Source organism: Lontra canadensis, unplaced genomic scaffold (assembly GCF_010015895.1).
Source record: "Lontra canadensis isolate GAN:19392208 unplaced genomic scaffold, GSC_riverotter_1.0 scaffold180, whole genome shotgun sequence".
NCBI lineage: Eukaryota > Metazoa > Chordata > Mammalia > Carnivora > Mustelidae > Lontra > Lontra canadensis.
In genome coordinates, this window is record NW_022631174.1 from 783,934 (window position 1) to 806,361 (window position 22,428).

Genomic DNA, 22,428 nt, shown 5'->3' on the forward strand with positions numbered 1-22,428 from the left:
AGAGACACCTGGGCAAACACTGGGTGAGAGACCACAGCCCAGGATTGCTGCAGGCCCAGGCCCAAGCATCCGGAGGTCAGCAGTGCGGCCCAGGGACCCGACAGGAAACAGCATTTCAAGGCCCCAGCTGCTGCCACCTGGAGGCTGGATTCTCCTACTTGGGGTTCTGGTCTCTTACATGGTAACCACAAAAGACAGGGCGCTTTGTGACTCAGACCCCAGGCCCAGGACCAGCAATGGCCTGGCGGCATCAGCAGGAAGGAGCACAGAACTCACAGTGTCCTGGATGTCCTCAAAGCCACTCAGATCCGGGAATCTTGGAGAGTCCAGACAGACCCATGCCTTTCTGACTCCTCAGAGTGAGGGCCCGGAGACAGAGAAGGGAGGTTCCCAGATGGCTTATATTTTACTCTCTGAGCTCTAGAGGGAGCTGAGAGCCAATCTAGAGCATCTCCCATTTTCCCTTCCTCAGCTCCAGTCTCGCCGAACCTTATAGCCGTGTGACCTTCAGCAAGCCACCTAACCCGGGAGGCCTCAGTTTCCCCCTCTGTATTGTGGAGGCTGCCACCACGGCTTACAGGATTAAGTGCAGGGCTCCCACACCATTACGGGAGCTGTTATAACTAGAATCTATTACAATCCCGCCCCCTCCCCTGGTCCTGCTCAGCCTCCTGTCGCCCCTGCTCTGACCCCTCAATTCCTGTTCTGTAGGAGGGTGGGTGGCGAGGGGTCCATGCACTCTCTGGGAAAGACCATGAGTCAGAGAAAAGAGAAGCATGCTGTGAGCCAGGCCCAGCCCTCCTACCCCCACCACGCACAGCCCAGCTTCCTCCCAGACCTCCACTGACTCAGACGGCCAAGCCATCAGAATGGAGACAAGGACAAGCCACGGGGATGGCAGAGCCAAGAGCAGCGCCTGTATCTGGGAGCTTCCTATGGGCGGTGCCAACCTAACCGCTTAGCTCCTCTTGGTCTCACAGCCACCTCTGAGATAACACCACTGTTACCCCATTTTACAGACGAGGACACTGACGCACAGAAATATCAAGGAACTTGACAAAATTTGCCCAGCACAATGGTAGCCAAGTTAGGTAGGATGCTGGAGACTGAGTTATCAGTCATTGTCCTATATGACGCTCTGCACTGGTGCCGATGACCAAATCAACCTACACAAGGGCCCAATTCATGCAGCACCCATTTTACAGGCAGGAAAACTAAGGACCTGGAAGCAGAGCACAGCTCAACAGCTACAAGGACGAAGTCAGAAAGAGCAAGTCCTCGCATCCTTCTAATACCAGGCGAGACGGGCTGCTTCCCTCCTGAGCTTGCTCCTTGCCCCATCCACAGAGCCAGCTTAGGGTCACCAAATCACAAGGCCCTGATTTCTGTGCTGGAGGCCTGTGGGTGTTCCTGGTCCAGGTGACAGACAAGTTCCAGCCAGAGCCTTAAGCCCAGGACAGAGCTCCGGGGGACCCACTCAGCTATCCGGGCTTTAGAGGGATGTGGAGCTGAGAATGCCAGCTGGGATCAGAGGAGGAAGCAGTCCGAGTCCCTGCCAATAGCCCCTGAGCCAGGTCTACAGGCCCTTGGGGGCAGGAGGGAAGGGAGTGACCATGGGGCTTCCTCTGCTTGGACAGCTCTGTCCTCACAGCCACTAGTGGGAGCTAAAAGAGGAGACAAGCTCCTTTTCCAGGCATGGGGATGAGCAGTTATGGGAGGCTCAGAAAACAGAGGCCCCTGGAGAAGCAGGCACTATGTCATTAGACCTAGATCCTCCCCTGTCCACATGGTGTGACCTGGCACCAGCAGTGACCTGCGGTGGCTCAGCTTTCCTCCCATCCTGACCACTGAACCACCCAGAGCAGGCCACATACTCCTCAGGGGCTTCCGCTGACCTTTCCTCAAAGGGGAGGCTAGATTCACCCCTGCTTCCTTCATAAGCCAACTGAGGACAAAGGATAGTGGCAGAGAAGGACACTGATCTCCAGGAAAACAGGGTGGAATGGCATTCAGACCCAGCAAACCCGAATCGGTGAGAAATCCACACTTTGGGATGGTGACAAATGCACGTCTAAGATCTGCACTGTGATTTAGGCTGCACTGATCACTTCCCCACACGCGCTATCTCAGGGGCCAGACTGAATTTCTCATTGCACAAGTTCTGCAAAGCAAGACGGTGATGAAAATTTGCAAAAGCAATGCTAGTGAAAACCGGACTCCTGACCCCTGACCGCACGGTTTATTCTGACCTGCTCAGTACTGCCTGCCAAGAGAACTGCTCACAATACATGGCTGTGGACTGAACCACCATCAAATGGACCACAACTTAAAACTGTTTAAACAGGACACCTAGTGGGCTCAGTCCACTAGGCATCTGCCTTTGGCTCCGGTCACAGTCCCAGAGTCCTGGGATCGAGCCCCACATCAGGCTCTCTGCTCAGTGGGGTGTCTGCTTCTCCCTCTGCCTGCCTCTCCCCCTACTCACGCTCTCTCTCTCACTCACTCTCTCTCTAAAATAAGTAAAATCTTTTTAAATAAATAAATAAAGTTGTTTAAATAATAACAAGGTACCCCTTTTAGCCAACAGATGGTAAAGGTTAAAAGAAACCTTGACAATGGTATAAGGATATAAGGAAACAGGACTACCATCATTAGTGTAGGTATTTAGCAATATCTATCAAATTTTTAAGTGCACACACCGTTCGTGCCACACACACCGTTCGTGCCAACGGTTTTTGTTTTGTTTTGTTTTTAAAGATTTTATTTATTTATTTGACAGAGATCACAAGTAGGCAGAGAGGCAGGCAGAGAGAGAGGAGGAAGCAGGCTCCCTGCTTAGCAGAGAGCCCAATGTGGGGCTCGATCCCAGGTCCCTGGGCCAAACGCAGAAGCTTTTACCCACTAAGCCACCCAGGTGCCCCTTGTGCCAACAGTTTTGTCTTCAGAGATTTATTCCACATATAAACTCATACAAGTCGACAAGATCTATGCATACAGATGTTAATCACACCATTGTTTGAAACAGCAAATAACAAAAAAACCTAAATGACCAACATTTAACTAGACTGGAAAATAAGCATAAGATGGGATGCTATGTGGGTGCCTGGGTGGCTCGGTCAGTTAAGCGGCTGCCTTCAGCTCAGGTCATGATCCCAGGGTCTGGGACCAGAGTCCATGTCAGCTCCTTGCTCACTGGGGAGTCTGCTTCTCCCACTCCCTCGGCTGCTCGCCTGGCTTGTGTTCGCGCACGCGTGCTCTCTCTGTCAAATAAATAAAATCTTAAAAAAAAAAAAAAGATGGAATATTATGGGGCCACTGAAAAGAAGGCAGAATATATGTGTTGCTATATAAAGATAATCTAAGAATTCAAGTTTAAAAAAAAAAGCTCATATAGTAGGATTTCATTAGTTTAAATAAATACAGAAATTCTTCTTTTTTTTTTTTTTTTTTTTAAGAGGGAGAGGGAAGGGGTGGGACAGAGACAGAATTTTAAGCAGGTTCCAGCCTCAGCATGAGCCTGACCTCACCACCCTGAGATCATGACCTGAGCCAAAATCAAGAGTTGGACGCTTGACCAAATCCCTACACACGCCTGGACAATTTCTGGAATGGAACATAAGCAATGGTCCAACACTAGTTACCTCTGAAGAATGGGACCAGAAGGAGAAATTTGGGGGGAAGGGACTTTTCACTTTATGTTATTTTGTGCTGCTTGTTTTTTGTTCATTTGGGGCTTGGGGGGGGCTTGTCATGAACGTGTTATAATTTAAAGAAAAAAATGTTAAACATATGAATGATTTGCTTTAAAAAAAAAAAAAAAGGCAGAAACAGTAGCAGCTACAAAGGCTCATTTCTTTAAAACCTTCTTATGCAGGGCCCCTGGGTGGCTCAGTTGTTAGGCATCTGCCTTCAGCTCAGGTCATGATTCCAGGGTCCTGGGATCGAGCCCTATATCATGCTCCCTGCTCAGCAGGAAGCCTGCTTCTCCCTCTCTCACTCCCCCTGCTTGTGTTTCCTCTCTCGCTGTGTTGTCTCTCTCTGTTAGATAAATAAATAAAATCTTAAAAATAAAGTAAAACCTTCTTATGCTATTTCAAGCTCAAACAGACACTTATCTCAGTCCTGGGACCATCTCTTCTACTCTGAAAGGAACTTTGTCTTGCCCCAGAAAGGGCAGACCAGGCTCTCTTTCACTGCCTGACTCCAGATGGTTCCTCCATCCACTCTTCTTTTAAGCAAAGAGTCTGTGCTTTAATCTTAAGAAAACTCAAAGGAGACTAACATACAATTATGCTGGAGGAAATTTGGATCTGGTGTTCATTTTACATGAGTGTATCAAGTTTATGGAAATTCACCCATACCCTTAACATCTGTACACTTTCTGTATGTGTATTATGTTTTAATAAAGAGGTTTTTTCTTTTTTTTTTAAGATTTTATTTATTTATTTGACAGACAAAGATCACAAGTAGGCAGAGAGGCAGGCAGAGAGAGAGGAGGGGGAGAAGAAGGGTCCCTGCTGAGCAGAGAGCCCGATGCGGGGCTCAATCCCAGGACCCTGGGACCATGACCTGAGCTGAAAGCAGAGGCTTTAACAAACTGAGCCACCCAGACGCCCCAAAGAGGTTTGTTTTTTCATACACATGCTTTTTGACCTCTCAATTCTGTTCCCAATTCCACAACCTCCCAAGGAGAAAAATACCAGCCAAGTTTTACCTTCAAGGGTCTCCTCCACACTGCTGTCATAACTATGAAACTATGGAAATGACCTAAATCACTGACAGGGTAAATTCAAGAAAGATCCTACCCCCCAACAAATGAGTCCATTCCAGTCAATATAAAGTATAAGTACAGGGGCGCCTGGGTGGCTTAGTGGGTTAAAGCCTCTGCCTTTGGCTCAGGTCATGATCTCAAGGTCCTGGGATCGACCCCCGCATGGGGGGGGGGGTGTCTCTGCTCAGCAGGGAGCCTGCTTCCTCCTCTCTCTCTGCCTGCCTCTCTGCCTACTTGTGATCTCTGTCAAATAAATAAATTTTAAAACTCTTTTTTAAAAAATAAATAAACAATAAAAAATAAAAGGAAGCAAAAGGAGGCAAGAAAGGGGACAGGCCCAGTGTTATAAGTTACTGGTTTTCAAATGCACTGGGCGTGAGAGTCACCTGGGGCTTAAAATAACATGGGTTCAGGGGCCTCTGGGTGGTTCAGTTGTTACACGTCTGTCTTGGGCTCAGGTCATGATCCTGGGGTCCCAGGATCAAGTCCCGCTTTGGGCTCCCTGCTCAGAGGGGAGCCTGCTTCTCCCTCTCCCACTCCCCCTGCTTGTGTTCCCTCTCTGGCTGTCTCTCTCTGTCAGATAAATAAATAAAAAATCTCTTTTTTTTTAATTTTTTTTAATTAACACAAATAAATAAATAAATAACACAGGTTCAAAGCCCAGCGCTGTTGCTTACCAGCAGTGTGACCCTGGGCAAGTCCTTCAACTTCTCTGTGTCTCAGACCAGACTCCCCATCTATAAGGGGTGAGGGGTATATGAAGCCTTTAGAGGGGTACCCGGCATAGACCTACATGTGTGTTAGCCCATGGGACTGCTAAAATCCTGACTCCATCATTCTGGGTTAGGGCCAGGGAATCTGCATGCTTAACAAACTCCCCTGACAGCTCTGGCTCTGGCCCAGTGAGGAGCACTGGAAGGAAATCCACTAAAACGTTCCCATTATCTCTGGTGGCCCTGAAACTATCTGCAGGAAGTCTTGGGCACTAAGAACTGTCTGAGGGAGATCTCTCTAAAGGAGATCACAGAGCCCCCTCTTCCAACTCTGTCCATCCTCCATTCTCCATTCTCCATTCGGCTGGGTCACTCCCAACCCTCCCCTACACCTACAGAGACTCTCCTGAATTGGCTGGTGTGGGCGTCAGCACCCTCTGCAGGCAACTCTGGGTAGTGCAAGTAGGAAACGGGGCATCTCACTTCTATTTCTTTGATGGCAGCCATACTGCCCCCTGGCATAAGGGACTGGGGGCTGGGGGAAGCCTATGTCTTGCAGGAAGGAGATAAGCAACAACCGCCTGGTGTCAGAACACACAGGTTCCAGCCCTGGCTCTGACGTTAAATATAGCTGAGGAGAAACCACTTCAGCACCCTCCAACTCCGTTTTTTTTCATCTGTAAAGAGTAACGGCACTCATTTCTCGAGACTCTCCCATGAACCAGTTATATCATACTTTCTACTTTATTTTATCCTGGCCACAACCACGTTCTCTCTCCTGGTGAGGAAATGGAGCCAGAGAGAAGTTAAGGAACTTGCTCAAGGTCACAGGGCTGGTGGTGGGTGGCAGTGACAGGATTCAAACCCAGAGGCCCGGCCTGTAACTCATCTGCCATTCCTAGAGAGAACAAGGGCAGCATTAGACCTGAGCTAGCACCAGGCTGGGCACAAGAAAACAGATTCTTCCTGGGCCCCCACCAGTGCCGAGCTGAGGAGCAGCCCCAACCTGGGCCAGGAGGAGCACACCCTGGGATTCCTCCCCAGGGCCTGACAGACGGGTTGGGGAGGGAGCCTTCTAGCAGAGGAACAGTGACTCTGGTGGAGGCAGGTAGGCGGGAGGACAGAGGAGAGGCAAGGCGCTCCCTAAAACACAGCATGCTCACGATGTACTTATCATGATCCCCTGAATAAAGATGGCGGTCCTAGTGGGGCTTGGCCTCCCAGGCCCAGAGAAATCCTGATGGAGTCCCAGCCTTGTGATATCGCCATCAATACTTGTCCCTTGCCCCTTTGAAGGGAGCACGGCTAACTAAGGATGACACAACAAATGGAGACAAGCAAGGCCTTTCCCACTCAAGGTTCCCTCTTCTGTCCCCACTGCTAGCCCCCACCCTCAAGAGGCCTCTGAACAGTGAGGTGCCACCTGTACTGCACGCAGATGGGTGGGAAATTGGGGCTGGATCCCTCAGCGTGGTGAAAGCCTGAACCAATGCCCCACCTGGGGCCGGGGGATCTCTAGGTGGAACTATAGTCCCTGCTAAAGAAACAACCCAAACAAGTAGATGCTAATGTTGTCCCCATTTTATAGATGGAAAAACTGGGGCACAGAGAGACTAAGTAATTGGCTCAACGTCACACTCCTAGGATGTAACTGTGGCAGATGGGTCATATTTTCCAAAGACAGCCACACCATCCCACAATGCAGCCCCATCCCACTCGCTCTTATTGCCATGGAACACTGACCCCCTCCATTGAGAGGTGGCATCTCCGTTCCCTCCTCCTGGATCCGTGTGGGTCTGGGACTACGGCAGGAGCAATGCTGCATTGTCTCTGAGACCAGGTAAGAAAAGGCAAAAATAGCTTCCGCTTGCTCTTTCCTGGGATTCTTGCCCCTTAACCCAGCCACCGTGCTGAGAGGAAACCCAAACTAGCACAGGGGGAGGGGGCCTTTGCGACAAGAAGACTGCGCCCACAGAGAAGCCTGTGTAGTAAGGAACTGCATCCTCAAGCCAACAGCCAGCATTAAATGCCAGACGTGAGCAATTGAGCCTTCAGACCATTCTGATCCCTGCTCTGAGCCACCCCAGACGATGACCACTCTGCCCCAAGTGCAGATTCCGAAGCAAAATAAATGCTGCCTCTGTTTTCAGCCGTGAGCTTGTGGACAGTTTATGATGCAGTATGAAATAACCAGAAGAGTGGCAGAGCCAGAACTAAACCCAGCAAGCCAGCTCCAGAGCCTGTGCCCCTGGCCACCCGGCGATGGTCTCTGCCGCCTGAGAGACAGCACAGAGGGGGTGAAAGCCTGGGCCTTGAGGCAGACGTATCTTCATATACTAATTCACTCATTCATTCATTCATTCAACACGTGCTTATTTACTGCATCCCGAGATAGTGTGATTTATAAGAAATACGTGTTTGGTCTTTGTCTACCGTTCCTGGCTCACAGCTCCCCAAACCCTTGGAATTTCATAAGTACCGAGAGTGATAATGGTGTCCTGTCATGTGAATGAGGTGACTTTTAGAAGCACCAAGGGTTGGAGGCTGGTTGCCAAGAGAACCAATCATGTGATTAGAGGGTTGGAACTTTTAGTCCCACCCCTGACCTCCAGAGAGCTGAAGAGGAGCAGGAGACTGATTCAATCGCCAACGGCTAATTTAATCAATTGCTACGTAAGGAAGCCTCCATAAATATACACAAGGACAGGGCTGGGAGAACGTCAGGGTTGGTGAAATGTGGAGAATGGGGAGAGAGCATCCCCTCTCCCCACACACTGTCCCACACATCTCTTCCACCTGCCTATTCCTGACTTACATCCTTTCATAATAAATGGGTAATCTAGCAAGGAAAATAAACTCTGAGTTCGGGAGCTGCTCTAGCAAATTACCCCAACCTGAGGAGGAGGAGGTCCTGGGAACTTCTTTTGTATTGTCAGGGGTCAGAAGCACAGGACAACCTGGGCTTGTGACTAGCCCTTCAGTTGGACTGAACCCTTCACCTGTGGAACACGGGGCTATCTCTGGGTGGGTCGTGTCAGAATCGAGTTGAATTCTCATTATCCCTGTTGGTGTCCAAAAATTGTTTCATTATATATATGGGGAGACCTACCCATCCAATCACAACCACACGCACACACACAATGGAATTGGTATCAGACCATCCCTACTATGTTCCAGGCTCTGCTAGTGCTGAGGATAGAATGGTGAACAAGGCAGATCCCTGCCCCACGGGAAATGGGAGGGAGGAGGTGAAAGAGGAAAACTGGTAGGATCCAAAAGGGCCTGGGTGTGTGAAGAGCCCTGTTTGGAGAGGGTGACTGGGACAACCACTCTGAAGGGGAGACGGCAAGGACAAAACTGTCCAGCTTTGTGAAGAGTGAGCAGTACAGCAGCAAATGTAAAGAACAGAGCTGGCGGGCTCCACTACTTACTAGCTATGTGATCTCAGGGAAGTGACCCAGTCTCTCTGAGCCTCTACTTCTTCATAAAATGGGGATACTTTCAGAACCCACCTCATAGCATTGCTCTGAGGAGCCAAGGAGCTAACACATGGATGGTGTGCAGTCCAGGACCTGGCTCAGGAAGAGCTCCAGAAATATAAATGATTGTGGTGACAGGAATTACTCGAGGCGAAGGGCCCCCGTGGAATGCCCAGAGCCCACAGAGACCACTCTGCTCCCTATCAGAAACTGCTGGCCACAGCAACCAGGAGGTGGACAGTAGGGGGGCCTCCCACGGCCACACTGATACTCGGGCCTCTGGGTGGCGGGGGGGGAGGGTTCAAGTGTGTGGGGCACGCACACACTTCCCTGAAGCATGCTGACACATACAGCCAGGCTTCAGCCCACCCCCTGCAGCCGTTCTGACTCATCTCCACAATCCAGGGCTCATCCACCTGCCACTGGATGTTCAGAGCTCAAAGGCTGGGGCTGGAAGGTGCACCAATTATCCCTCCCAGGCCCTGCCCCAAAGGCAATGCCCCTTCCCCACCCGGAGTCAGTGGGGAAGAAGCAACTCCCTCAAGGCAGAGGGAGGTACAAGGACAGGAAACTTGGAGAGAGGGCAGAGCATGGCAGGGTAGAAGACTCACGAGCCACAGGGGGCCAGGCAATCATGCTGGGGCCAAGTATCACCAGCCATCAGACCTGCATCTTTGAGGACTCTGGAGGGTGCCCAGTGGGTGGCCGACATGCATACCCAGGGGAAAGCACAGGAACATACAACAAAGCACAACAATGCACACAGCGACACACACATACAGAGATGCTCAACAACGTGCCCTCCAGACACGTGTGCACAGCTTCCTGTGCCCAGCCGCCTGTCCCTCCCCTCCTGCTCTTGCTCACTACTGGTCATCTCATCGGCAAGGTCCCCCCAAGGGCCTGTGCCTGCTGCCATCTGCTGACCCAGACCTGGCAGGGCCCAGCCAGCAGACCCAGCATAATTCAGGAAGCAGGCTGCCAGCCCTGGATCAAAACTAGGGAAGGGGGCGGGAAACCAGCTGGCTCTGAGACCCCAGCACGGCCAGGGCCAGGGGCTCAGCACATTCTGCTTTCAGGCCGAGTTCCCCAGAGCCCAAGCCTTGCCTTGGGGTCCCACCTGCCATGGGAGCCCCTGTGGCAGGTGGAAAGGAATCCCCCTTATAACTATACACAAGCCCTGAAGGGTTGTGGCAAGCAGAGCAAAATAAAAAATAAATTAAAAAAATAAAAACCAACTATAGCATCGCTGGTTAAGATCAGACATGAAGCAGAACTTTCCACTAGAGAAGCACCAAAGCACTCAGAGAAAGGTGTGGGCAAGAAAAGACAGTCATGTGGCTCCATAAAGAAGTCCTCTTTAAAAAGGGAGGAGGTGGGGACGCCTGGGTGGCTCAGTCAGTTAATGCAACTGAAAATGTTTTTCAAAACTAAAAAAAAAAAAAAAAAAAAAAAAAAAAAAGCAAGCATCTGCCTTCAGCTCAGGTCATGATCCCAGGGACCTGGGATGGAGTTCTGCATCAGACACCCTGCTCAGCAAGGAGCCTGCTTCTCCCCACTGCCTGCCACTCCCCCTGCTTGTGCGCTCTGTCTCCCTGAAAAATAAATAGATAAAATCTTTAAAAAACAATAATAATAAATAAAAAGGGAGGAGGTAGATACACCAGCATTACTGATTTTTTTTTTACTACATTTATTAAAAACAAAAGGAGTCCCAAATCACAGAGGTCAGAGAGATCTTTAAATGGCTGTAAATGAAGATAGTGGCTGCTGAACATCCCTGGCCTGGGCTGCTTGGGACCGTGCATGCAGGCAGAGGGATGGATGCAGTGACCTTTGGGCTGCTGGCCTGAACTGCCTGGGCATGAGCATGAGGCAGCTGGATACTGTCTCCACTGGTCCCGTCTCCCTGAGGGGGTGGCATGTTTCTCAGAAACAGTGGGTAGGCTAGGGACACCAGGGCCACCACGGTACAAAGCCTTGGCAGAAGCACGTCCTCAACAGGACACAAATGTCTACAGACAGCATCTCAGCTGCCAGAGCAGGTGATGTGGCCAGAGAGAGGCCAGGTGATGTGGGAGCCACTTGGGGGGCAAAGGAGGATGAGGAGGCCAAATATAGGTGCCCCACCCTGAAATACGAAGCCTGCCCGGCGTATGTCCTGGGACCACCAACTAATTCTCAACCACGGTCATCCCTCATCTCATGCTAACCCCCGTCGCTCTCCCAGAGGCCCAGCCTGTCCCTGCCACCTCAGGCACCAGGCTGCCCCCCTCGCCCCACAGGCCTGGCTCCTCCTCACTCTTGGCCATCCCTTCCCTTCCCTCTCTGCTATTTTCTTTCCCCTTCTTCCATCCCCTGTACTGAACTCCCCACTGACTGTGGCCCAGACCAGTGCCCACCACCATCTGCCAACTCCACACGCCAGCACCTGCCCTCCTGCCACTCCTCTTCCAAGCACTTGCTTCAAGCCTCCCACACCCCTCGAGTCCCACTGCCCACTGCCAGGGACAAGCCCAGCAAGAGGCACATCCGAGCAGCCGGCCTGGAGGCAGGGCGAGCTGGCTCCAGTCCATAGACTGCACCGCAGGACATTACAGGGGATCTGGGAGATGGGGCCACAGCTCCAGAAGGAACTGCCCAGGGCAGGTGTCTGGCCCTGGAACCCCAGATTCTACTGCCAGGGGCCAGGGGCGGGGAGGGGGGGACATATTTAGAGGTCACTTAATCCACCTCCTCCCCCACTTAAGTGAATGAGTGTCTGAGCTCCCCACAATGGGCGATCTTCCCAACTATACAGAAATACATTTAAGGACGCATTGCCAGGTTCAAAAATTTAATAAATACCTTATTTAATGCTGATAATCCCCGATAAGAAAACCGAGGCTCAGAGAAGACAGGTAATTTGCCCAAGGTCATGCAGCATGTTGGATACCTCAGTATGCCGCTTCAAACCCTCTCTGCCCCATTTCTTACTCCAGCCACTTCAGCAACAACCAGCCTTCTGCAGCCTTGGAGCTGCAGCACACGGACCTCATGCAAAACTTCACCAAGGGCCACGTGGGGCCTTCTCCGAGGCTGCAGTGTGGGACGCCCTCAAGAACCCACTTGGGCCTCACACAGGTACGGCCTGGAGGCATGTGGGAGTTACTGTCCATGGAGTCATCCTGTCCAGTGGGGAAGAGAGCTGATAGATGAACGCTTCCCTGTCTCTCTCCGCAATGGGGCAGTTCTGAAATGCATTCCATAAGGCTCCTCAGGAGACTGCCCAGGACAGAATGGTGGTCAAAAAAAATAACGTACTCTGGGGCACCTGAGTGGCTCAGTCAGTTAAGCGTCCAACTGTTGGTTTCTGCTCAGCTCATGATCTCAGGGTCATGGGATAGATCCCCATACCAGCTCTGCACTCAGAGCCTGCTTGAGATTCTCTCTGCCCCGCCCCTCACACTCATTCTCTCTCTCCTTAAAATAAATAAATCTTTTTAGAAAATGCATCCTTGGGGCACCTGGGTGGCTCAGTCGGTTAAGCATCTGCCTTTGGCTCAGGTCATGATCTTGGGGTCCTGGGATGGAGCTCCATGTTGTCAGGCTCCCTGCTGCAGGGGGAGTCTGCTTCTTCTCTCTCTACTTCTCCCCCTGCTAATGTGCACACACACTCTGTCTCTGACTCAAATAAATAAAATCTTTTCTTTTAAATTCATCCTTGTACTGCTTTCCCCTTTTCTATTTTTTTTGGTAAACTCTACATCCAACATGGGGCTTGAACTCACAACCCCCAGATCAAAAGTCCCATAGTCCCATGCTCCATAAACTAAGCCAATCAGCCACCCTTCACTTTCCCTTTTTCCCCTTCATGCCCTCTGCAGCATCCTTGTTTCCCAAGACCACTTCCCAAACAAACCACCATACACAAGCCTTTCTCTCAGCTTCTGCTTTGGGGGAACACAGGTGGAGACACAGTGAGAGGATGGTGGGGCTGGGATACAAACCCAGGTCTGAGTAACAACAGGGCCTTTATGCTTAACCAGCTGCTGCTGCTACCACCATCCATCCCAGGGTCCCTTTTCCTTAAGGTTCAAGTCATTCTGAATCACAGCAGCTCAGCCACACTTGCTCCAGACAAGGTACAGGAAACAGGGAGCAAAGGGTATGAGGGTACCTGCAGGAGGAGAGTCATCTCTCTGGAACTAAAGCCACCTCCCCCAAATTGCTTCAACACCCTGGGTTGAGCAGGAGTCCCAGCTAGGTATGCCCTGGCCCTACCATCTGTAACATCTGCCTCTATCCAGAAACTTCTGTGGCTCTTCAGCTCCAGTCCCCCATCCCAACCCCCAAACAGGCCCCCCAAGTGCACCCCCACTCTTCAACATCTTTCAAAGGAGAGGGGACCTCAGGTAGCTTCTTGAAGCCTGAGCAGCCAGAACTAGCAGACACCCACACTGCCCCACCCTGGGACTCAGAAAACCCAACACACCTGCTTGGAGGTGAGGACAGAGCCTCTCCCCCACCCCCCCCGGACTCCTGCCCAAATCACAAAGATGTGATGGGACTTACCTGGGAGAAATCACTCCTGGGACCTCACAGCCCTGAGTCACTCCTAGCCTCCCTGCCCCATCCCACCCCTACTCTGGCCCCTGTTTGAATCCTCCTTAACCTGTAGCAAAGAGGGGGGTGGTTCTTCCCTCTGCATGGGAAACTGAGGCCTGTGAGGCTTAAGGTAAAGCCAGTGTCGCAAATCATGAAAAGAACCCAAGAGTCCTGGCACCCGGCCCAGGACAACCCTATTATTCCCTTAGGGAGGCTGCTCTGAAGGGGACCACTCAACGGAGGCAGATCTCCAGCATTCAGAGCCCAAACCCCACTTGCATATCAATGCCCTTTGGTTTGTTAAGAAGGGTGTAGAGGGAGCTACAAGAAACAGATGAGGAGGAAGAAGGATTTCCCCCCCAGCCAGCCTGGTCCAGACACGCAGCCTCTGGTCATGGCAAAACCAAGTGGACTCTACATGGTCCTAAGGTCCCCTGAACACACACCTGCCCTAGCCCCCCACCCAAGGCTGGCTCTGCCACACTCCCTCACTCAGGGCCTCCAGAAACGAACAGCGGGCTGGAAGCCAGCCCTGCCCCTGAGGTCCATTAAGGCCTCTCTGCCAGCACCCCGCCATCCTGGCTCCCTTCTCCGCAACAGGCACAGGTTAGAGTGACGATGGGGTGGGGTTTATGCCCATTGGAGGGAAACACACACACACACACACACACACACACACACACACACAAAACTAACCCAGACTAGCCACAGGGTCCCCCTGGGTTCCTGACTGTTTTCTTCCGCCACCACCTGTAAACACCCCACCTCTGACCTCCACCTCGGTCTGGAACTAGCTTCTCTAGCCAAAGACTTTGACGGGAGCTAAGCAACGTCTCACTCAGACACACACACACACACACACACACACACACACACACCCCGATACGTGATGTGTGTGCGCAATGCCCCACCCGCATGGATTGCCAAGGACAGTCACCCCATCTCCCAAACAGAACCCATTACGCTTAATTGCCCTGTAGAACCGCACCACAGAGCTCGCACACGTACGAGCTGCATTTCTCTTTGCAAACACACGCATTTACACTCACAACATCCACCCCGATTCCACGTTCAGTCACACCCAGGACTCGCGCCCCGACCCAGGCTGTTTCTGGAATCACCACCCAGCCCCGGACCCACTGACCTTCTCCGACGCACCGCGCCCAGAGCTCACTTCTCGACGTGGACAGAATGTCAACAGTCAACCGCGGCGGCGGCGGCTCACCCCGCCCGTACGCCCGCAACGGCGGCGTCCTCCTGTCTCCATCCGGACCCAAGCCCCCTCCCGGCGGCGGGCTTCCCTCGCAGCCCGCCCAGCCGCGTGCGCCGTCACCGCGGCGCGCACACGCGCACGGCCGGCAGGCGGTTGCGAACGTACAAAGCTGCGCCCTCCGCCCCCCCGCGGCCGCCCGCACACCTGGCGGGCGCGCCCCCAGCCACCCGAGCCGCGCGCCCGCGCCCGCTACGGGCGCGCCCGGCCCGCTCCCCTCCGCCGCCGGAGACGCCGCGGCCCCGGTCCCGGCGGGGCCAGGCCCGGCCCGGCTCCGCTCGCCCGGCACGCCGCTGCGCCCCTGCAGAAGGGGCGCATAGGGAGGGTCGGGGGGCAGGCTGGCGGGGTGGGGGATGCGGCGGGTTCCGAGCGCGGAGCCCGCAGTTTGGAAGCTCTAGTCGCCGCCGGCGTTAGGAAACTGCCTGAGGCGGCTCCTCGGGAACAAAGGCGCGAGGCGGAGCAGGCACACCCAAGGGACCCGGGGGAGAGGAGGGAACGGCCCACCAGCCCACAGAAGTTTCTGGAGCGTGGGGCCCCGGGGCTGTGGTGAAGGGAGGTGGGGAAAGATCCATAGGTTCCTGGTCTCCAGCTTTGTGTGGGGTGGACCTAGGGAGGAGGTACAGTGTTGACTGGACTTGGAAGTAGGAGGCCTCTGGGATCACCAAACCCCTGAAACTGCCCCTGCTTTGCACCTAGCACCTGGGAGCTTTCCTTCATTCACTCCACAGACTTCCTCCCAGCTTCCGCCAAACCAGGGACACTCCTGAGGTTGAAGGGGTTGAAGAAATGAAGGGGTCCTCTAGGCAGCCTTTGGGATGCCTCAGTCCTTTCCTTGGTAACCTCCACACCAGGCAGCCTCTGGAACATGGCTTGTACACCTCAGGGATGAGAAGCTCCCTCCCTCAGGAGGCAGCCCACACCGTCCTCAGGCAAATCTAAGTGCTAGAAAGCCATTCTTGAGCTTCATGGAAATCTGCCTCCCTTCTATCTGCTGACCATAGCATCACCCTGCTGTGCCACAGTGGCTTTCTGCTTCTAGAATATACTTAGGGCCTTGTCATTGCTGTTTCCTGCCCCTGCAATTCTCTTCCATCACATCTCCTGTGTCCCCTTCCCCCATCCACCAGCAGCTTCTCCATATGGCTGCCCCCTTGTGTCCTTCAGGACTCATCTTCTCAGAGAGGCCTTCCACCACATCCAAAACCACACACACACACACACACACACACACTGGTCACACTTTCTCGATGTCCTGTTTTAGCACCTTCAGCACACTGATCGCCATAGGAAATTCTCTTGTCTATGTGTCTGTGGTCTGTCTCCCACTAGAATATGTGCCCCATGGAGGCAGAATCCTTGTCTCACAACGAGGCCCTGCAAAACCAAAGCCTGAGTCAGAGCAGGGTGAAGGAAGAAAGGAAGACAGAGGTGGCCAGCCCACGGTCTGAGTCCCTTCAGCAGCTCTATCCATCATCCTGAAATGCAACCTGCTCAGCCATTCCAGGGTCATATCCGGCGCGGTGTTACCAGAGAAAAGGCACTTAGTCCATGCCCGCCAAACAAATGAACAGAAGAAAGAAACTTCCTATTAGAGGAACCTTCCTCTGAGACTCAGAACGGCAGGACCTTCCCTTCCCCTGCCCTGGACTCTGCCCCAAGCTCTTATAGCCTCGAGATGCAAGCATTTTCTTAAAACCTAAATCATGGGGCTAGACCCCAGCTTCTAGGCAGTCAGAACCCATCAGACACCTCTGAGTCCCTTGTCTCACTCCAGGTATAGGCAGGACTGGAGGCCAAAATAAATTTCTCGTTCATCCCTGTTAAATTGTACCTACTAGATTTGGACTTAGGAATCCAGCCTCCAGGGCACTGTGGATCTCAAGTCTGCCATCTTGTCTGTTGGGGTAGTGCCCCAGTTCCTGCCACCAGCAATGTCACCAGCTCTCCATGTGGAGCAGGATGCGGCCACTGGCAGCCCACTCATCAAACTCAGAACTACAGTCTTCTGCTTCACCACCACCAACCTACTTTCTAGTCTAGAAAACTAATCGGGAAAGCAAATAAGCTTCCCCCAGCAGGATGGGTTCTCAGGGAATTTACGTGCTGAATTCTCAAATCCTCTCTTTAGAAATCAACTCTGAAATTGACCTGGACAAATCCTGAGTTCCCTATATACAGTTTCTGGAGTTATTTCCTCCTTGTCAAGACAGACATTACCTTAGCTGTCTCCTGCCTTTGGGCATGTGCCTTATTCTCTGAGAGGCAGAGTGTGTGGTGGTTACATGCATAGCAACTTACTAGCTGTTATTTAACCCCCGTGCCTCAGTTGAGTCATCTGAAAAATGGGGAGAACAAGAGTACTTAAATCATAGCCTTGTTACGAAGATTAAATCAATTTATTCTTAACAAAGTATTTACACATGACACATAATCAGCACTCAAAACATTAACTATTAATATTCCGTCATAGAAATTAGTACAGAGTATGGCAGCCCCCTCTTCAACTCCCCTGGGATGGAGCCTTCCCAAGTATGAGAGCTGATTTTATTCCAAATTCCTCCATCCTGTCTTATGATTGCTGCTCTCCTCCAAGGACTCAGCTCTACTCCTGTGACTCTTAAATGCGTTCTTGGTCTTCTGCTCAGAAGACAGAGCAGCTCTGTCAGCTCCGGGTCACTGGAATGGGCAGGAGGTCTCAGCCTCCCCTTCTTGCCTTGCTGTTACCCTGGGCAGGTACAACTGGCCCACCTGTCATGGAGTCTAGGAGGCTAGCCTCTCTCCCAGCCTTCCTACAGGTTCCGAGCCTGCATTGCCCTTGTTTGTTTTTTCACCGAGTACCTGCTTCATGAACTCCTTCTCTGACACAGAACCTCAGGACACAGCAAAGAACAAGCTGGAAAAGACCCTGCCCTCATAAAGCTTACATGCTCGGGGGAGGGGCGTTGTCATGGACAATGAACAAATAGACAAACAAGAGAATGTCAGATCATGGCACGCGCTTTGAAGGCAAGGAGAGAAAGGGAGGGAGAACCTACTTTAGTATATCAGAGGGGAATGGCACACAGTAGAGTTTTGCACGTTGCCTGCAAGTGACCTGACCCTGTGGCCTTCCTGTCCATGTGTCACTAGAGTCTCCCAGAGCAGCCACACCAGCCTCTTTCTTTTCCCCTGCAAGCATTCACTGCTATACACTCAAAATTTCATTTTGGCACCCTTCCTAATAGTCTTGCCTTATGCTCTGGGGAATTTTCTGTCTTTTCTGTACATTATCTGAAATCCACCCTCTGGAATCCAGGACGCTCATTTGACTACCCATTTCTTGACTACCAAGAGTTCCCAGGTGGCCTGAGTCACCCTTCCCAGAGTTCCTGTCCCTTCCACATCGTCATCCAATTCATTCTTCCTCCAGAGTCTCAGACCAATATCCAGAGTACCCAACCAACTCGCTGTTTCCCATACCTACTGAAAGCTTGATGAGACAAGAGAGAGCACTGCTCTTAGCTAAACAGGACTGTGGGCAGATATCTAGGAGGTGAAGTCTCCCACCAACTTCTAAATCTTATTCCTGGGGTCATCTGGGGAGCAATGGTAGAACACTACCCCTGTTCTCTTGTGGGCCAGCCCATGACATACCCCCCCAAATGATACCACCTCCACTCTTCTTTCATTTAAACCACCCCAGGGAGGTGTGGCCAGCTCATTCTTGGCTGTGAGGGTCCTGCTACTTTAGGAGCTGGTGTAAAGAGATCTTGAGGGGGAACGTGGAAGAAAGTTCAAGATCAGGTTTAAGCAAAAGCCTTGGGAAGGGGGTGAGGCCACAGCAGTTTTATCCAAGATCTCTGTGGAGACCGCTAATGATTGTCACATCTGTCCAGTGTGGTGGAAGAGGGGGCAGGAGCCTGGGAGCAGGAATCTGGGCCAGCAAAAGCCCTCTTCTCCCAGCCCCTCACTCAGACGCAGGCTCCCAGGTGGACATCTGGGGAGGGAAGGAGGAGAGGAGGAAGGCAAGGCTAGCTCCACCCACCCAGGTCAAGGAGGGGTGGGGAGGCTGCCCAGCAAGTCTGCCAGCCACCCTCCCTCTTAAAGAGGAACCACCTGACTCCTAGACCTTAGAATTCTCTGCAGTCATCATTTCCCTTGAGACTCATGATCTTCATGATACTCATACCCATTTTACAGCGGAGAAAGCAGAGGCAGTGAGCTCCCTCAAATCACTCCGTGCCTTCTAGGCTGAACTAGCACCCAGGCTGACATACTCTTTCCAGAACGCTGGGAGAAGGCTCCTCTGCCAATGAGGGCAGTGGTCCCCATAGCAGATTTGCAGACCCATGTGCAGCTAGCTACATAAGTACGGCCTTTGGAGAGTAAGGGCTGTGGGTCCCTTTACCTGGAGGGAGACTCAAGGTCGGCACGGCTGAGGATGCGATGCTGCTGTGGGCTGTAGAGCCACTGGAAGGCTGTCAGTGTCCTCTCCTCAATTCGGAACCGTCCTTCCTGCACGTACCTGTGAGCAGGACAGGACAGAGTGAGAAGACAGGCAGGTTGTGCTCTGCACAGCTTCTTTGGAAAGTTCACTCGGCTTGCTAGAAAAAGATGGATGAGGGGTACCTGTGCCCAGATCTCCCCAGTGCTCATCTGCCAGAAAGCCCTGTTTCTACAAGGTCCCAGTTAGAATACCATGAAGAGGAGGCAGCTATAGGGTTTCAACTCAACAATGGAAAAGCTTTCTAAAAGTTAGCTATCTGAAGTTGAAAGGAGTCACTTGGAAGGGGTGAGTTCCCTGTCACTGGAAGTATGTAACCAGAGGCTGGGCAAGGGATTCAAGCATTAGACCAGGGTTTATTTTCCAAGCTCCTTATAGGACTGAGATACTGGACTTCTTGATTTCACAGCAGGAGAATGGCTGCCCTGGAGTGGGACTCATGAGTCAGATGTCAGGGTTAGTTTCTTCCAGAAACTCTCACGGGGTCTCAGCCACTGTCTGGATGGACAGTGAGTCTACAGTAGGATGGAGGAAGCTGGGCTGGGCACAGTAAGAATAAATGGGTTCCTCCCTCTCTGGCCACCCCCTTCTGGTAGATGTGTGAATCCATTCATGATTTCAACATTTACTGAGTATCTGTGATGATGAGCAAAAGAGACTTAATCCCTGGAGTTTACAATCGTACGGAAAGAGAAACCACCAAATAGTCACATGAGCAAACATATCATTACGATATATTACGGATACATTACCGGCAAGAATGTCAGTTGGTATAAATCTTCTGCAGGAGAACCTCACAACACTTGCCTAATTACAAGTGCAGGGCCACCTGGCTGGCTCAGTCAGTAGAGCGTGTGAATCTTGATCTCAGGGTTCTAAGTTAAAGTCCCCATGTTGGGTACAGAAATTGCTTAAAAATAAAATCTTTAGGGGATGCATGGGTGGCTCAGTGGGTTAAGCCTTTGCCTTCGGCTCAGGTCATGATCTCAGGGTCCTGGATTGAGCCCCGCATCAGGCTCTGCTCAGTGGGGAGCCTGTTTCTCCCTCTCTACCTGCCTCTCTGCCTGCTTATGATCTCTCTCTTGGTGTGTCAAATAAATAAATAAAATATTTTAAAAAATAAAAAAATAAAATCTTTAAGAATATTTTTAATTTAATTAAAAAATAAATTAGAAGTGCAGTTCCTCTGTAGCACAAGGATCCACTTTCAGAGAATTTATCTACAGATTCTAGCATGTGAACAAGGGTATCTGGGGCATTTGTTGTTGTTTTCTTAAGGTTTTGTTTGTTTGTCTGTCTGGTTGGTTTTGGGTTTTTGTTTTTTTTTTTTTTTAGTAATCTCTACACCTAACATGGGGCTCAAACTCATGACCCCAAGATTAAGACCCCAAGATCAAGAGTCTCATGCTCTTCCAACTGAGTCATCCAGGTGCCCCTCTGTGGCATTGTTTATAAGAACAAAAGTCTGGGAACAGCCTAGGTAGTCAACAGTATGAAATTAGTTAAATAAATTATAGTACATCCATATGGAAAAAACAGGGTGCAGTCATTAAAAATATTTTAAATGAGGGTGTTCTCTGTTCCCTATCATGCAAAGATCTTCAAGATACATTGTTAAGAGGATAAAAAAAAAAGTGCAGAAATAGCTGTATGTGTAATTTATATTAAAAGTGGGGGGAGGGGGACTCCTGGGTGGCTCAGTGGGTTAAATAAAGCCTCTGCCTTCGGCTCAGGTCATGATCCCAGGGTCCTAGAATCGAGCCCTGCATTGGGGCTCTCTGCTCAGCAGGGAGCCTGCTTCCCCCCACCCCTGCCTGCCTCTCTGCCTACTTGTGATCTCTGTCAGATAAATAAATTAAATCTTTACAAAAAAAAATTGGGGGGGAGGGAATAAAATATGAACTCATATTTTATCTTTATAGAGAGAAACTCTGGAAACAAAAGAGCTAATAAAAATAGTTAGCTGGGTGGGGAGGAGGGAGAACTGGGTGAAGGGAGGCATGGGAGAGTGATTGTAACAATATATGTTTTGGGGGCACCTGGGTGGCTCAGTGGGTTAAATAAAGCATTGCCTTCGGCTCAGGTCATGATTCCAGGGTCCTGAGATCGAGTCCCCCATTGGGCTCCCCGCTCAGCAGGAAGCCTGCTTCTCCCTCTCCCACTCCCCCTGCTTGTGTTCCCTCTTTTCCTCTCTCACTGTGTCTCTCTCTGTCAAATAAATCCATAAAATCTTAAAAAAAAAAGTTTGTCTTCATACAGGAGAGGTATTACCTATTCCATATAGGATATGGGGAGAGGGGGGGCAGAAACTACAAACTGCAGAAAGTTTGTGCAGCTGCTGTGATTCTGCCCAATGGGCCAGGCTATCTGCTGGGCAAGGGGAGTTCCCAGAAGGCAGGGGGTGGGAGGGCAGAGAGAGCAGAGTGCTTTCATGAGTCCTAGGATCTTCCACATCAGAGCACTTGTCTCCTTTCACTCTCTGCATGATCCCAGGGGCATTTGGGGAAGAACATCCAGGCTGCTGGGTGGAAAACTGCAGGGCTGCCAGGGAAGGGGTCTTGCGGGGGTCCAGAGGGGACTGTGGTGACCAGTATCAGGGGACAGTGCTGGAGGTGGAGTGAAATGGGAGAACTCTTGAGAGTTAGCTGTACCTGGTGATGGGTTGGATGTGGGTGAAGGGGAGACAGGCGCAGAGTTGTTCCCCAGTTCCTAGCTGGAGCCAGCAGCTGGCCACAGTGCCATTCACACTGGACAGGAACAGGTTTGGGAGGGAAGATCGTGACTTTCATTTGGGACATGACCCTCCTCTGTGATATGCTTCCTGCCCCAAGATGACTCCCCTCCTGTAAAACCCGGCTCAAAACATGATTCTTCCAGGAAGGCCACCCTGATTAATCCCATCTTCTTCTGATGACAAGTTTCTACGCCTTTCCTGGTCCTTGGACTCCTTGTGACTCAGTCCTAAATGACACTGTTGTGATCTCTGCAGGAGAAACTGATGACACCAGTTGTCTCCAAGAAGGGGAACTGAGCGGCTGAGGAGCACTGCATAGTGCTTCTTCAATTTGAACCGTACAGGTATACTATGTTTTCAAAAAGTATCTTTTTGATCTGCTGATCATGAA

General features: G+C 51.4%; 1 protein-coding gene across 4 annotated transcripts in view; it reads right to left on the bottom strand.

Moving 5' to 3' along the window:
• RAP1GAP2 (RAP1 GTPase activating protein 2) overlaps positions 1-22,428 on the bottom strand; it is a 227,838-nt gene that overhangs the window by 184,882 nt on the left and 20,528 nt on the right. For 3 of the 4 annotated variants that reach the window (XM_032846746.1, XM_032846741.1, XM_032846742.1), the window contains exon 2: positions 19,208-19,324. In XM_032846746.1, the coding sequence (XP_032702637.1) occupies positions 19,208-19,324 (117 nt within the window). Of the gene's footprint in view, positions 1-14,694; positions 14,865-19,207; positions 19,325-22,428 lie in introns of those variants that run through there. The other variant, XM_032846744.1, reaches the window with a different exon arrangement.